The sequence below is a fragment of the Bison bison genome, unplaced genomic scaffold (assembly GCF_000754665.1).
Source record: "Bison bison bison isolate TAMUID 2011002044 unplaced genomic scaffold, Bison_UMD1.0 scf7180017864489, whole genome shotgun sequence".
Lineage (NCBI taxonomy): Eukaryota > Metazoa > Chordata > Mammalia > Artiodactyla > Bovidae > Bison > Bison bison.
In genome coordinates, this window is record NW_011495048.1 from 2,385,297 (window position 1) to 2,402,448 (window position 17,152).

Below are 17,152 nucleotides of genomic sequence, written 5' to 3' on the forward strand. Positions count from 1 at the left end.
GTGAAGAGGAACTAAAAAGCCTCTTGATGAAAGTGAAAAAGGAGAGTGAAAAAGTTGGCTTAAAGCTCAATATTCAAAAAACTATGATCATGGCATCCAGTCCCATCACTTAATGGAAAACAGATGGGGAAACAATGAAAACAGTGACAGACTTTATTTTCTTGAGCTCCAAAATCACTGCAGGTAGTAATTGCAGCCATGAAATTAAAAGACACTTGCTCCTTAGAAGAAAAACTATGACAAACCTAGACAGCATGTTAAAAAGCAGAGACATTACTCTGCCAACAAAGGTACATCTAGTCAAAGCTGTGGTTTTTCCAGTAGTCACGTACGGTTGTGAGAGTTGGGCCATAAAGAAAGCTGAGCACCAAAGAACTGATGCTTTTGAATTGTGGTGTTGGAGCAGACTCTTGACAGTCCATTGGACTGCAAGGAGTTCCAACCAGTCCATCCTACAGGTTAGTCCTGAGTGTTCATTGGAAGGACTGATGCAGAAGCTGAAACTCCAATACTTTGGCCACCTGATGCGAAGAGCTGGCTCATTTCAAAAGACCCTGATGCTGGGCAAGATTGAAGGTGGGAGGAGAAGGGGACGACAGAGGATGAGATGGTTGGATGGCATCACTGACTCAGTGGACATGAGTTTTAGCAAGCTCTGGGAGTTGGTGATGGACAGGGAAGCTGGTGTGCTGTTGTCCCCCATGGGGTTGCAAAGAGTCAGACATGACTGAGTGACTGAACTGAACTGAACTGATAGTCAGAGATTGATTATTCATTCTTTCTTCAAAATTCCCTAATATATAATTCCTATGTGATTTACATTAATGGGGCTTCCCAGATGACACCATTGGTAAAGAATATACCTGCCAGTGAAGGAGATATAGGAGATGCAGGTTCGATTCCTGATTCAGGAAGATCCCTTGGAGAAGGAAATGGCAACCCATTTCAGTACTGAATAGACGAGGGTGTTAGAACCCACTCCAGTATTCTTGCCTGGAGAATCCCCATGGACAGAGGAGCCTGGTGGACTACAGTCCCTGGAGTCACAAAGAGTTGGACATGACTGAGGGACTAAGCACGGCACATTCCATTGAATAAAAAAATCTCTGACTAAAAGTATTAACAACAAAAATCATCTCACAAATGTATCCCAACCAGTTCTCTCAGGAATTTCCACTTCCAGTCATGAAAAAGAATCTTGTAAGAGACTCATCTCACTTTCCTGATGAGAACAACTAGAAATGCAGAAATAAAAGAATTTGCTTCAAAGCATGAGACATCAGCCAAAGGAGTCAAAACTTAGACTAGCTCAAAAGAGATGCTCATTGAAGGGGGCCCAGCTTTCTGCATTTCACTTTTCCTCCCAGGGATTTGAAAATCTTACTATGGAGAGAGAAACTGGGATACAAATAGAAGGGCTGCTGCTGAGAGGAAAATGATTCTTTAAGAGTTTTCAGCAACCTCCTAGGGTTGGGGAGGCAAAAACTGGACAGGATGGCCAAGGAAGCAAAGGCTTGGAACTAAGGTGCCATAACAAAGGGACATTCAAAAATAAGCTTTTTTTTTTTTTTTTTTTTTCTTTTGAAAATGCTTTCTCCCACCATTTTTGTCTATTAAGTTACAAATAACAAGAGCCAAGTAGTCCCTTGAAGCATACAAAAACAAATCAAAGTTTACACGTATCATGATGATGAGAAAACAAAAACTGGAGTAAATGCTTCATAGATGAGGTGGGATACTAGGTACTACATTTGATTCTCTTTTGGCATCTGGGATGACCATTCCATAGGACTAGGATAGAAAGGTAGACTATACCTTAGGTAATCATAAACTAGCCTCAAATCAGAGAAGTCTCAAGTCTTTGATTAGACTGAGGTAGTTTGCCTCTCTGCTGCGTGTCAGAGGACAGGATGAATTCTCTTTGGAGAGAAAAATCATCCACATTGCTATGGTCTGAATGTTTGTGTCCTCCCAAGATTCATACTTTCAAATCCTAATGCTGCATGTGATGGTTAGGAGGTGAGGTTTTGAGAGTTTCATACATTATGAAAGTGAAGTCTTTATAAATGGGATTACTGTTTTTATGAAAAGGAACCCCACAGTCATCCATCTCCCCTTCCAGCATGTGAGAACACAGTGAGAAGCTATGAACAAGGACGAGGGCCTTCACAGAACACACCTTTTCAGGAAATTTGGTCTTGGACTTCCCAGCCTCGAGAACTGTGTGAAATAAATTTCTGTTGTTTACAGGCCACTGAATGTGTAGTACTTTGTTATAGCAGCCTGGATAGACTAAGACACTGACTCTTTATATTTATTCATGAGAATGTCTACCATTCAATCAAAAATTAACCAGCATACGAGAAAGAAATAAAGAATCATCAAGATAAAATCAAATAGCAAACAGTCACCATTCAGTTCAGTTCAGTTCAGTCGCTTAGTCGTGTCCAACTCTTTGTGACCCCATGAATCGCAGCACGCCAGGCCTCCCTGTCCATCACCATCTCCCGGAGTTCACGCAAACTCAAGTCCATCGAGTCGGTGATGCCATCCAGCCATCTCATCCTCTGTCGTCCCCTTCTCCCCTGCCCCCAATCCCTCCCAGCATCAGAGACTTTTCCAATGAGTCAACTCTTCGCATGAGGTGGCCAAAGTACTGGAGTTTCATACATGTAACTAAAGTCTCCATTTTGAAAGCCTCATAGAGCTACATGACCATTTACTTAAACAAGTACAAATTCAATTAAATGAAACATGGCATATTCTAGTCATCAGGCAAATACCAGAGATTAATTATAATTAAGAGTCTTAAATCCATTTTGAATGTTTGGCTGCTGACAGTGTTTAAGCCTCACTCTTCCCCCTTTCCCTCCGGCTACAAACTGGGCAAACCGATAGGAAGGCCCACCTTTTTTCCTATGCCAAAGGGAAGTCTCAAGAAACATTTAAACTCCAGCCCCTACATGGAGATCTTGACTCCAGACCCCAAAGCCTGATAAAAACAAAAAGCACTTGTCTCTGTTGAAGCCACTGTGGACTGGCTTGAACCACTCTATAGGGCAACCACAAAACATAAACAAAATTGATTCAAATACTGGAGTTTTATGACTTGGATTTTTAAAATAATTCTAATTAATATCTTTTAAAGGAGATGACCTGATAATGAATAATATCAGAAACCGGAATCATTAAAAAGAAAAAAAAAAGAATTAACTAGAAATTCTTAAATAAAAATGGAACTCAATAGATCAGTATCAAGCATATTGGACACAGATGGAGACAGGATGAGTGAGCTAAAAATTAGGTCAGCAGAAAATAACCAGACACATGTATAGTTTAGGAAGAAATTTATAGTCTCAAACATGTATATTACTAAAATAAAAAAGGATAAAAATCAATGATAGGATTATTCATTTCAAAAAGTTAGAAAAAAAAACCCAGTAAGTTATAACAGAAGAGAGCAGAAAAAAGAAATACAAAGATAAGAGCATTCTTGTATAAGAGAAATACAAAGATAAGAAATACAAAGATAAGTCTTAAATAAAACTTAAAAATTCTACAAAACTGAAAGCTATGTTTTAGAAAAGATTATTGAATTGGTCAACCTCTTACAAAACTAATCATTGAAAAAGAAAGAAGACACAATTAGGCACATGAGGGATGAATGGGAAAAAAAAAAAAAAGAAAGAGTACTGCAGATTCTAATACATTTTTTAAAAATGGTAGAAGACATGAGCAATTTTATGTCAAAAATTTAGAAAATTAAATGAAAATAACAAATTCCTAGACTACAACTTACCAAAGCTGACCCAAAAGAAGCTGAAAATTTAAACAGTCTTATGCTTTAAAAATTTAATCTGCAATTTTTTAACTCTTCCTCAAATAAATACCCAGGCTCAGATTGTTATATCAGTGAATTTCTCCAAATATTAAAAAAATATATAATGCCATTCTCACACATTCACTTCCAGAAAACAGAAAGAAAATATAATTTCTAACTTATTTTCTGAGGGAAAGCATATTTTTGATACCTCTGAAGGAGAATAAAGAAGACAAAAATTATGCAATAGTCTCAGAAATATGACATAATTCTATATATATTCATAAATTTTAAAAATCTTAAAAATGGAGTAACAGAAGACAAATAATCTAATAAAAATATCCACAAGAAATCTAGAGCTAATGATATAATACATGGTAAAATACTAAAATTTCCTCATTGAGATCTAAAGGTAACAAAAATATCTATTACCATACTTCTAAGTTGAAGGTTTGGCTAGTGCAATAATACAAGGAAAAAAGAAAACACGGGATTGGAAAACAAGAAATATAACTCATAATTTGCAGATAACATGATTATATACATAGGAAATCCTACAGGATACAGTCAAAACTTGGCATTAGGAAGTGAATTTAACAAGGTAATAGATATGAAAATCAATATAACAACCAAATTTTTTATATTACAGACAGAAACTAAGGCCCAGAAAAGTACCCAGGTCCATATAGACACTTTCAAATTGGAAAAAGTGTGACTCTTAGCCCAGTGGTCAAGTTTTCTGACATGTGTGCATTAGCAGTGATGCACTTGTTTGAAGCACAGAAGATGCAGAAATGTTTTCAAGTCCAGCTCATGTCTAATCAAACAGAGGCCAGTGTACACCCTTGTCCTGGCACCTCCCAGGCATCAGGACATTCCAAAATGCTGCTGGCTGCAGGGACCACGCAGGTAGAAGGAAAGGAATAACTAAGGGGAGCAAGTTAGCAACAGTCTGAAATGTGGCGTCTGAATGACCTGGATCTTCTGCTGCTGGCACAAGTTGTGAATCAAGAGTCACCCAGAGTGACTAGATTCCCCTACAGTGAAATATACAGATGGGATGAGGGGAAATGATGGCTGTGTCCAGGGCCAATAAGATAGGAAAAAAGAATAGGGAGCTATTTAGCCCTGGCCTCATATTTACCCAGGACATCAAATTTGAACTTCAAACATGATCCGCAAATGAGGCTGTACACAGAATTACAGAAAGACACTGGCAGAATTGAAAGTAGGAGATGTTTATCATAGGACTTTAAACTCATGTCCCTGTCTTTATTGATAATAGCTACAACACATCATTAATTAATGTTCTCTATAAATTCTGCAACTATCATGTAAATACTAGAATTATATATATTGGGATGATGCATCTGTATGCTAATATTATTGTTTATTGCATATTAATATTTTTAACTTTTGTAGCACTCATTTCACATTCTTCCTTTCCTCTTCTTCCTCCCCTTGTTACTCCAATCCCACTCCTTCTTCAGCTGTTCTTTCTTTAAAGTTGAAAGTGGCAGAACTTCCAAGGCGAACCTTGGAAAGACTTTGGGTTCTGCAATGGCTAACTTGGAATTGAAGCCAAATCTTGGAATCTGTAGGTGGAATGTGAGGGGTGATGGGGTATTTGCCCCATATTTGGGGACAGAGCCAGAAAGATTGTCATAATATTATAAGCATGACTCTATTTTCAGCTTCTTTAGTCTAATGTCACCTCAAGACACTGGGGCTACAGTAGGAAGTTCAAGGGTTTTAGTCAAACAGTACAATTTTGCATTTATAAAGCAACTCCTACAGATGTCTCTAACACAGAGAATATACCTAGGACCTGAACTTACACTCCTACTACTGTCCCAAGAGTCTTTACCAAGAGTCCAAACATCTCTTTTAGGGAGGGGAGACTAATTTTTACAATGTTCATAATGTGGCCAGCTAATTCAGGTTTAGGTGGGTGAGTAGAAATGGGAAAGAAAAGGGAACTGCGTCTAAATCTCCATTTGGAAGTTTTAATTCTACTTCTTCAAATCAAAGCTGGTCTTCAGCACTTGGACTGTCCCTTCTATTGCTCCTGTTTCTGCCTCTGCTTACTGTTGAGGAAAATTAGCAGATACATTTCAGAATCTGTTTAGAATTGTGTAATAGAGAGAGGAGAGATTACTGAAAACCTGTGTCCTTTACAAAGGATGGAGTCACCAGAAGATAAAAGAAAGATCCAGGAAAATCACAGGAGCCTGGTTTGTTGAAATTCCAGGAGCCATTTATAGAGATTAAACATACTGATACAAATTCTAGTCTCGAGCCTCTCTTGACTTACCTCTACCAGCTTGTTGGCGTGCTCACGGAAAACTTGGGCATATTCCTTCACTTCCTTCTCATTCCCACTTTTTGCAGCCTCAATGAGAACTAGCAAAGGAACGTTGGTTTCCAAGAAAGAATCTGATATGTGATCCATCACTGCTTTCCGAAGCTACAGTAGAAAAAAAAAAAAAAAAATAGAATTAAGGGACAGAGGAACTATTTGACTGCATTACTCTTTAAGTCATATGAATTAAATCACTTCCTAGGAATAGTTTTTCTAAAGCCCCAGTTCTCATGGTTCACAGACATAATGTTGCAACTCTCTTTTTAATCTTCCTGGTGCTTATCATATCAAAGGAAGGCAAAGAGCTATGACCAAGAATGATTCTGAATTATCTGTATTATATGTCAACTTAGAAGTTACACACATGACTTGTAGCTCAATACATTATAGACTGTCCTTATCAAAGTTCTGCTCACATCCTTCATTGGCCAAGTGTCTCCCTTCAGGTTTTGAGTCCTGATTCAGCTTAAGAACTCAGGCTTTTTAGAAAAAGAAGAAATGTAAGCATCAATCAACAGGTGGGGAGAACTTTAGATGATGAACTAGGCCTTGAAGTGACCCGAAAATCTTATCTCTCTACTGTCTCCAGTCCTTTCTACATCCATTGTTTGTATTTGATGGAGCGAGAAACATGAAACACCCAACAATTTAAAAAATGTATCTGCCAGGTGCTATGATGACATAGTTGGTATGCTCCAGAAAGAAGTACTGACAATTATTCTTCAAGGTAATTTAGAATGCTGCTGCTGCTAAGTCACTTCAGTCATGTCCGACTCTGTGCAACCCCATAGACGGCAGCCCAACAGGCTCCCCCGCCCCTGGGATTCTCCAGGCAAAACACTGGAGTGGGTTGCCATTTCCTTCTCCAATGCATGAAAGTGAAAAGTGAAAGTGAAGTTGCTCAGTCATGTGCGACTCTTTGCGACCCCATAGACTGCAGCCTACCAGGCTCCTCCGTCCATGGGATTTTCCAGGCAAGAGTACTGGAGTGGCGTGCCATTGCCTTCTCCGAATTTAGAATAAACATATCCAAATTTCTAATAATGCATAATTACACTTCATTCCCACATTGTTTCAATGGGAAGTAGGACAGCCACATTAAAATGAAACGGAACTGTACTGAACAATTACCTTAGTGCTGCTTTGTTCATAATTATCAGAATGTGTGCAAGGAGAAAACACCCCAAATACAAATAAACAGAAGAGAAGATGATAAACAGTGTGTATATTTTCCAAGCAAATATTCCTATTCAGGGGTATTCAGGCAAATCTTTTGATAGTATGATACATACACATTTATCATTGATCAGAAGAAGGGAAATGTACAAATCTCAGTTCCTTTTTGCACTAATTACCAAAGGGTATCCCTGTGTGTATGTGTAGTTTAGTTTAACTCTGGATTGAGTTGGACATTTTACCATATAAAACATAACAGATTTGTGGAAAATTAACATTAATTAGTTACTCATTAGCAAGGTGCGTTATATTTCTGCTTGGGAATAATACTTTTATTGGTGAGCTCATACATTCTGGGCATATGTGATGTGCCAGACAACTTAGATCAACCAAGATTTTTTTATGTTGTATCACTTAATCCCCATGACAATACTATAAGATAGGGACTATTCTTATACCACCAGTTTTTCAGATGAAGAAAATGAGACTTGGAAAAGTTAAATAACCTGCCTGCCCTCATAAGGTGGCAAAGAGCAGAGCCCTCTAATAAAGTCTGAAGGGGACAGTGCAGAGGACGCTTGAAGCTGACCTGGCTTGGCTCTCCTCCAGGACAGAAACCCTCATGAAGGAGAAGCTATTAAATGTAATCAAAGTTGAACTGGCTGGGGACAACAGAGATAAAAGAAAGAGAAGATCTAGATAAAGTGGGGGCAATGGTCAGAACTAAGCTATCTCACCAATCAAGACACTGTTTGATTTTTATATCTTAGGAAAATTTTATTTTTGCAAAATATATATAACATAAAAGTTTTTCACTTTAAGTGTATAATTCAGTGGCATTAATTACATTCACAATGTTGTAAAGCCATCACCAACATACACTTCCAAAATATTTCCATCACCCCAGAGACTCTATAAACATTAGGCAAGAATTTTCTGTGGTCCACTTCTCCCAGCCCTAATAAATCTACTTTATGTCTCTATGAATTTGTCTATGCTAGACCATTCATACAAGTGAAATCATACAATATTTGTCATTTTGTGTCTAACCTACTGTATTTTAAAGTATTACATAAAATAAGAGAAGTGAGAGCTCTGTGAAGCTAGAAGAATTATCTGCTCTTCTAGACTTTTTCCAAGCCTTCAGGAAGATTGAGTTCTCATTAAGTATGAGCAACTTGAAATTAGCAAGGTCAAAATTCACATAAAACTATTATAAGAAAAACATGTCATCTCTATACAAACTGAAAGCATCCCAGAAAGATATGCCTGTAAAACAAATTAAAACTGTAATCTACTATTTCAAACACATTAAAATGCACTAAAAATGATGCAAGATATGAAAGAACATAAATTAGAAGAAGAAGAAATTCAAGGATGAAGTCATGAAACTTAGAAAAGAATTATAAGTAAAAGAAAAATCATTTGAAAAAGACTAAATAAGAATGAATAAACACAGTAGCAAATGCCTCAAAAGAAATAGAGAAAAGAAGGAAAAAATTTTAAATGCAAAATAAAATTTTTTAAAAGAGATTTTAAAAATTTGAGAAAAGGTAACAAATACTGAAGATAAGCAAAGAAATTTCAATATATGGCTACCAGAGGTCCCTAAAGAGGAAAATCAAAGCAAGAAAATGGAAAGAAAATGAAGTACAGTAATTCATGAATATTTTCCTGAAGATATATATAATTTTAAAGTGCTATTATATAAATATAATTACTTATATAATTATTTATTTAATATAATTATTAAAATATAGAAATTATATTCTATATACATATATATAGACATATATTTGATATAGAAATATATATTATACACATAATATATAAACAATTTTCTAAAAAAGCATTTCATGCACTTGAGAAAGGAAACCTATACTATCAACCAAGAAAATTGGATTCTAAAGAAAAAAGGGGTAAATCCTTATGTATTTAGGCAAAGAAAGGAAAGGAAATTATTTATAGATGATCGCTAGACTTTTCAACAGCAAAGTTTTATGCCAGAAGAAAATAAAATATTACATTTAAGACCCTCAAGGAAATAAAATGTGAGCTAAGAATTTTATAACCAGCAGAACTGACTTTCAAGGATTTAAACCACAGACAAAATTTGATCAACATGCAAGAACTCAGAAAATATCATTTTTATGAGACAGAGAAACTGTTAAAGGATGAACTTTACCTGGCAAAAGAACTAGAAAAACATCAACTAATAACTCAAAAAGCATAACATAAGTACTGGCAGTGAACATTCAGTATATTCTTATTTATAAAACTAAGAACAGCATAGTCAAATGGGAGAGAGTATAATATAAGATGGATTTAAGCTCTGACAATGAAGATGTAAACATGAAAAGAAAAAGGGAATAGGATCTTTTGTAAAAAAGATCTTAACTATTTTATGTGATTTTAATTATAATGGTAGCATGAATATTGTTATTCTAACACTACTGTGTTTAAAGGTAGGCTCAGTGGTAAAGAATCTGCCTGCCAGTGCTGGAGCCACAGGAGATGAGGGTTCGATCCCTGTGTCAGGAAGATCCCCTGGAGGAGGAAATGGCAACCCACTCCAATAGACCTGGTGGGATAATTTCACGGACAGAGAAGCCTGGTGGGCTACAGGCCATAGGGTCGCAAGGGGTCAGACATGACTGAGTGAGCATGCACACAAAGCAAACAGTTACGAAATTTCATTTCTCATCTCCTGTGTCCTTGCTAACCAGAAGTGTTAGTGTGGAAGAAAGACAATGTAATATAAAAGAGACTTTTTTTTAAAAGAGAGATTACGGAAAAACCCTATCATTCTAGACCTGAAGTAGAAATACCATTATGAACAAATGAGATTTTTAAGTAAACACACACACATATAGTTTCCAGTTCTGTCCAACAGTGGCCAGTCCAGTAATAATGAACATTTTTGAAATACAATTTTACCATAAAACAAACTAAAGCTTCTTGGGGAAATGGTTGATTCCAAGTTCTTTGAGGCTAGAAATATATAAATAAGCCTGAAATATCTTATTATGCATACGTGCTAAGTCACTTCAGTTGTGTCTGATTCTGTGAGATTCTACGGATTACAGCAGGTCAGGTCCCTTCTGTCCATAGGATTCTTCATGCAAGAATACTGGAGTGGGTTGCTGTGCCCTCCTTCCCACTGCCCTCCTGCCAGGGGATCTTTCTGGCCTAGGGATTGAACTCAAATCTCTTACACCTAACCTGCATTGGCAGGTGAATTCTTTAGCGCCACCTAGGAAGCCCACATTTTATTATACCAGATCAGTCAAGTCAGTTCAGTCACTCAGTCGTGTTCAACTCTTTGCAACTCCATGGACTGAAGCATGCCAGGCTTCCCTGTCCATCATCAACTCCCGGAGCTTGCTCAAACTCATGTCCATTGAGTCGGCAATGCCATCCAACCATCTCATCCTCTGTTGTCCCCTTCTCCTCCTGCGTTCAATCTTTTGCAGCATCAGGGTCTTTTCCAATGAGTCAGTTCTTTACATCAGATGGCCAAAGTATTGGAGCTTCAGCTTCATCATCAGTCCTTCCAATGAATATTCAGGACTGATTTCCTTTAGGATTGACTGCTTAGATCTCCTGCAGTCCAAGGGACTGTCAAGAATCCTCTCCAACATCTCAGTGCAGAAGCATCAATTCTTCAGCACTCAGCTTTCTTTACAGTCCAATAGCAAAGGGTTATTAAAGATCTCTGTGTCTGTGTGTGCTCAGTAGTGTCTAGCTCTGTGACCCCATGGACTGTAGCCCACCAGGCTCCTCTGTCCATGGAATTTCCCAGGCAAGAACATTGGAATGGGTTGTCATTTCCTACTCCAGGGGATCTATTCAGGGATGGAGCCTGCATCTCTTGTGTCTCCTGCATTGGCAGGCAGATTCTTTACCAACTGTGCTACTTAGGAAGCCCATTAGAGACTACTAGACAATTTAGACAATTTAAACCTCTCAAACAATAAAAATTCCAGTGGCCTGAAACCCATAAAATAACTTTAAATTAGTGTATAAGGACTAAAAAATAATAATGATGAATTGGTCACCTTAAAAGGACAACAAGGAACCAATTTCACTTATCTTGGGAAAATCAAGAATATGTCTTGCCTTTCCTATGTGAACTGAAATTCTTTGTAATAAAAGAAATACCTGACTCTAAATTTAGTCCACTTAATAAATTGAAAACAAAATGATAGAATATCACCATTTTCCAACCAATAATGAATTAAAATGTCTTCATTCTAGATAATGAACAACAGTGTTTGAAAAAATCACTAAAAAATACAGCTGTTTAAGAATTGTGAATCACTATATTGTACATCTGTAAATTATATAATATTGTTTATCAACTATACTTCAATTTTAAAAAGAGAGAAAGAATCATGTACTATGTGCCTTCTGATGAAATAGCACAATCCCAACCATAGTGATGTCAAAGGGATCAAACCTGAATATGGTGGAGGCTCTGGATCCCCTTGGTGATTTGCAGAAAGTACAAAAGACAGAACAACATACAGGACATATGGCACCACACATGTGTATTCAGCAAAATGCAAAAACTTACAATACTAACCATCCGTGTTCTCCAACAGATGGAGTATAAGCAAAAGAAAGGGAATGAAGTGGATGCAATAGATTAATAGACTAAAAGATAAATCCCAAAATATGGGCAAAACCAAATGATGTCATCTGAAGATGCACATCAGGATGATAAAACCACAAAAACACACAAGGAAGTGAGCACTCTAAAGTCAGAATAATGATTACTTTTGGATTACATAAGAGGGCTTCTAGGGAGGCTGGCAAAGTTCCATTTCTTGACCTAGGTAGTGGTTACAAGAGTGTTTGCATAATACTTATTATGTGTGGATTCCTATACCCATGCTTTATATTTCAAAATTTCAAAAAATGAAATATTTCTCATATGCTTTTCCATTTTTATCTGGATAAAATACAGACGTGACACCAGGATGACCTGGGAAGCCATGAGTTTAAGATGGTGGACAATCCCCCCTCCCCCCAATCAACCCACACCTTAGTGCATGGAGGAATGCTGCCAGGGTAACCTCAGCCAGGGTAACAATATTAGTCCAGTATTGTTACATGATTAAGAATGCAATTCTATCTTACTGGACCTGTTGCCCATTTTGAAGTTTATTAGTTATAACAGTTGGTCTGCTATAACTTAACTAAAACACATTGAAATGGATTTTTTTTTTTTCCCCTTGTCAATTCTATCTTCTTTCAGGTTCCCTTTTCTTCCCTTGATCCTTTTTACTTAAAAGATGGACCACAGGCCAGTATCATCTATCACTGCCATTTCCTGGGAATTTGTTAGAAAAGCAAGCCCTGGCCACATTCCAGACCTCCATTTCAATCAGAATGTGCACTTTAATAAAAAGTCTAAGTGATTCCTATGCACAATACAGTTTGAGGAGCTCTGCCTTAGAAGACCTGTTATATCAGTTAGGTTCTTAGTTGCAAGCATTAGAGACTAATTCTGGAAGATTTAAGCAGAAAAGCTCTCCTATTAGTTGAAAGAAGGAAAAGAACTCAGAATGTTAACACTGTGTTTTTCTGTCATTAGCTTCTGATTCAAAGTCTTAGGCAAATGCACCTGATTTTTATCCAGGCAAAATACAGACCCTAACTGTGGTTCATGTGTCAACATTTAGTTGCAAGGATGAAGGAGGAAGGTTTTTTGAGGAATGTTTTGTAAAATCAAGTGTTCTTGCCATTTTAGCTTCCTATATCAAAATTCATATAATGAGGAATTCCCCCAAGATAGGAAAGGAACTCAGAGGCTTAATCAAAACCAAAAAAATGGCCAATAAAGAATAGGTCTGATAAAGCAATGATTCAAGTACTCAAGCATGGGTGGAAGGTTGAAACAATAAAAACATTTATAGAAAAAAAATTAAAGGTGAAGGGCTGTTTATAAGAAACAAGATCAGAAACTATGAACTGGGTGGGACAGGAATGGCAAACATGCTCCCTCATTTCCTTTCTATGCCTACACCAGACACAACTAATCAATCCTGGCATTCTTTTATCCTGGGCTCAAATACTCTTTCATAACCCTTCTCAGGTCAGTGTTCCAGGTCACTACTGTCAATAAATCCTATTTCTCCTGCAGAAGGAAAGCTTTCTTTCTTTGTTGAACCTTACGTTTAATTAAAGAGTTTTTGCACATCAACCTTTAGGTGGAATGGTTTCTGTGCATCAGAGCAATCCAGGGCCATCTCGATTTTCAGAAATAAATATTAACACCCAAATCTAGGCTGCCCTGATAATATTTAACAAATGGCTGGCTGTTTTAAGATGTCTTGCCATTTAGACAGATGTTTAGGAAAATCTTGTTAAGAATAATAGTATTAATTTCTTCACTACAATGATGTAAGAGGGTGATTTTTAAATGGGTTCAAAACTTTGAACCTTAAGTCTTCCCTAGGATACAGCTGCTCTGGGCTCTTCACAATCACTGACATATTTTACCATATTTCCTTAAGCTTTGGGGTGTAATTGTTATTAAACATGAAAAATCAAAGCAACAAAGTGTCTGGGCCGGGAGCCATCTAGCCTCGGGGCTTGACAAAAATTGAACCTCATTAAGTCAGGCAAATTTTAGCCAGTCTGAAGGTCAATTAAGGTAATCAGTCAGTGCAGTAATCTACCCAAAGCCACTTTAATAAGCTAAGGTGCCACCAATGCACAGTCCAACGGTAATGACAGCACTGCTCAGAGTTTGGGCTGGGGGTGGGGACAGATATGGGGGGAGTAGAGACGTATTTATGAAGCTTGTGTAAGAGCACTTAGAGAATAATCACTGTTTCTACTTTATTTTGTTTTTCTTTTTTAATGAGAAACACACAAAATCCTTTGGTCATTCTATTCATTATCCGGATGGCACTGACTATCTTCTATGAAGCAAAATCATTTTAATTAGTGTGCTAGCTTCTTTCTTTAGGAAAACCAATTATTTCTTTAAAAAAGAAAAAAAGAAGAGTTCATCAGGCTTCATGCTTCTCTCCATATACCCCTCTTCCCAATTCAGGCCCTACTGGATCAATTCAAAGCACAACTGTCATTGTTAGAAACACCAAAGCATGGCTCCAAATAGCAAACATGTGATGGTTTAGTTTAGCCAGATAAACAGTCCTTGCCCTCTAGATTTTTTTCTCTAAGAGTACTTATGCAGTCAAGATAAAAGCTGATAAATATCTTGCTGATGAAGTAAGAAGCACTGAGTAGATAATTGCAGTAGAATTGTTATATGAATGACTCCATTCTCCACTGCCTCTCAAACCCATTGCCATGTAACTCTGTATTGTCTGCCTTCTCTGGCTCTGGGCTGGGCCATGTGGCATGCTTAAGGTCAATGGATATTGGCCATTATGGTGCATGCAGGGGTGGGCTTGCTTGGTCAAGTGGACTTGCTTGGTTTGGTTCTCTGCCAATTTCATGAGAAGGATATGCCCAGGCTAGAATGCTTGTTCCAGGAGGAAGGAGACAAACACATGGAATAGAACTAGGTCCCCTCAGTCATCTCCATCAAGACTGTCTTGGGTCAGTCAAGAGCAAGCAAACCCATACACGTGAGAGGACTTGACCAAGGTGACCACTCCAGACTAGAGATAAGCAAATGCTATTATTGCATGCTGCTTAAATGTTATACTGTACTACTGTGACAATAGATAACTGATAATATACACATTTAACTAGAATAAGTTTTTGTGGTCACTAAACCATATTTTCAGGAAAACACCATCAAAATAAATTTCTGATCAATCAATTGATGGATTGACATTATTTCAATTCAGTTCTTTGGCCAAAAGCATTGGTTTAACAGTAGTCTTCTCTACGTGGACCTGGGCTATATAAATCCTGGGCTATGTTTAAAAATAACACAGCTGCAATTATTTACTTGTATAGATTTAACCTGTATGCAGGTCAGGAAGTAACAGTTACAACTGGACATGGAACAACAGACTGGTTCCAAATAGGAAACGGAGTATGTCAAGGCTGTATATTGTCACCCTGTTTATTTAACTTATATGCAGAGTACATCATGAGAAACACTGGGCTGGACGAAACACAAGCTGGAATGAAGATTGCTGGGAGAAATATCAAGAACCTCATATATGCAGATGATACCACCCTTATGGCAGAAAGTGAAGAAGAACTAAACTGTCTCTTGATGAAGGTGAAAGAGGTAAGTGAAAAAGTTGGCTTAAAGCTCAACATTCAGAAAACTAAGATCATGGCATCTGGTCCCATCACTTCATGGCAAATGGGACAACAGTGGAAACAGTGCCTGACTTTATTTTTCTGGGCTCCAAAATCACTGCAGATGGTGACTGCAGCCATGAAATTAAAAGACACTTACTCCTTGGAAGGAAAGTTATAACCAACCTAGACAGCACATTAAAAAGCAGAGACATTACTTTGTCAACAAAGGTCGGTCTAGTCAAGGCTATGGTTTTTCCAGTGTTCATGTATGGATGTGACAGTTAGACTATAAAGAAAGCTGAGCACCGAAGACTTGATGCTTTTGAACTATGGTGTTGGAGAAGACTCTTGAGAGTCCCTTGGACTGCAAGGAGATCTAACCAGTCCATCCTAAAGGAGATCAGTCTTGGGTGTTCATTGGAAGGACTGATGCTGAAGCTGAAACTCCGATACTTTGGCTACCTGATGCGAAGGGCTGACTCATTTGAAAAGACCCTGAGGCTGGGAAAGATTGAGGGTGGGAGGAGGAGGGGATAGCAGAGGAAGAGATGGTTGGATGGCATCACTGACTCAATGGACATGGGTTTGGGTGGACTCCAGGGGTTGGTGATGGACAGGGAGGCCAGGTGTGCTGCGGTTCATGGGGTGGCAAAGAGTCGGACATGACTGAGCGACTGAACTGAACTGATAGATTTAACAAACTCTAGTTCAAAATAGGGGGCTTCCCTGATGGCTCAATGGTAAAGAATCTGCCTGTAATGCAGGAGACACAAGAGATGCGGGTTTGATCCCTGGGTTGGGAAGATTCCCTGGAGGAGGAAATGGCAACCTGCTCCAGTATTCTTGCCTGAAAAATCCCATGGAAAGAGGATCTTGGCAGCTTGCAATCCATGGGGTTGCAGTGTTGGACATGACTGAGCAACTGAGAACTTGAGCATTTAGCTCAAAATTGTACTGACAAGTCATGGGGACTAGGACAGGGAAGGCTTGGTCAGGGATCACCCTGAAGAACAGCAGTAGGTGTTTGGCTCCTTCTGCTGGCTCCCTGTTTTGCCCCAGTACACATGACTGTACTAAAATACCCATCTCCCTCCACAATAGGCAGGGGCAATTGCTTCCATGGGGAGAGAGAGTGAAATATTGCCTTAGGATGCCAGGCTGTGCTGGATCATCATGGATCTCCAGGTGGTCTCAGTCCAGCAGCTTTCCTTGGTGATGGTAAAACTGTGAGCAGAACATGGAGCCCATTAGTGCTGGAGGCAATATAAGGAAGTATAGGAGAGGCTGGCGGAATGGAGTGTGTATGCAGAAGGCAGAGTTGCAGTGACAGGGCACGGAGAAAAGTGGCAAAAAGGAGAGCAGGAAAGAACTGGGGGAAACTAGTATTTTATATTAACAGACTTTATTTAATGCTATTTTGTGTCAGGCACTGTTCTAAATGCTTTCAATAATATTTATTTCTCTGAATAGAGCTGGGTACATTTTCTCCATTTTATAGGTGAGGAAACTGAGGCAAATGAATGTTACTTGTCCACATTCACATGGATGATAAG

At 38.2% G+C, this 17,152-nt stretch overlaps 1 protein-coding gene across 3 annotated transcripts in view; it reads right to left on the minus strand.

The window, feature by feature from the left end:
• CTNNA2 (catenin (cadherin-associated protein), alpha 2) overlaps positions 1 to 17,152 on the minus strand; it is a 1,195,405-nt gene that overhangs the window by 266,880 nt on the left and 911,373 nt on the right. For all 3 annotated transcript variants that reach the window (XM_010863262.1, XM_010863261.1, XM_010863260.1), the window contains exon 8: positions 6,135 to 6,287. In XM_010863262.1, coding sequence (XP_010861564.1) covers positions 6,135 to 6,287 — 153 coding nt within the window. The remainder of the gene's footprint in view (positions 1 to 6,134; positions 6,288 to 17,152) is intronic.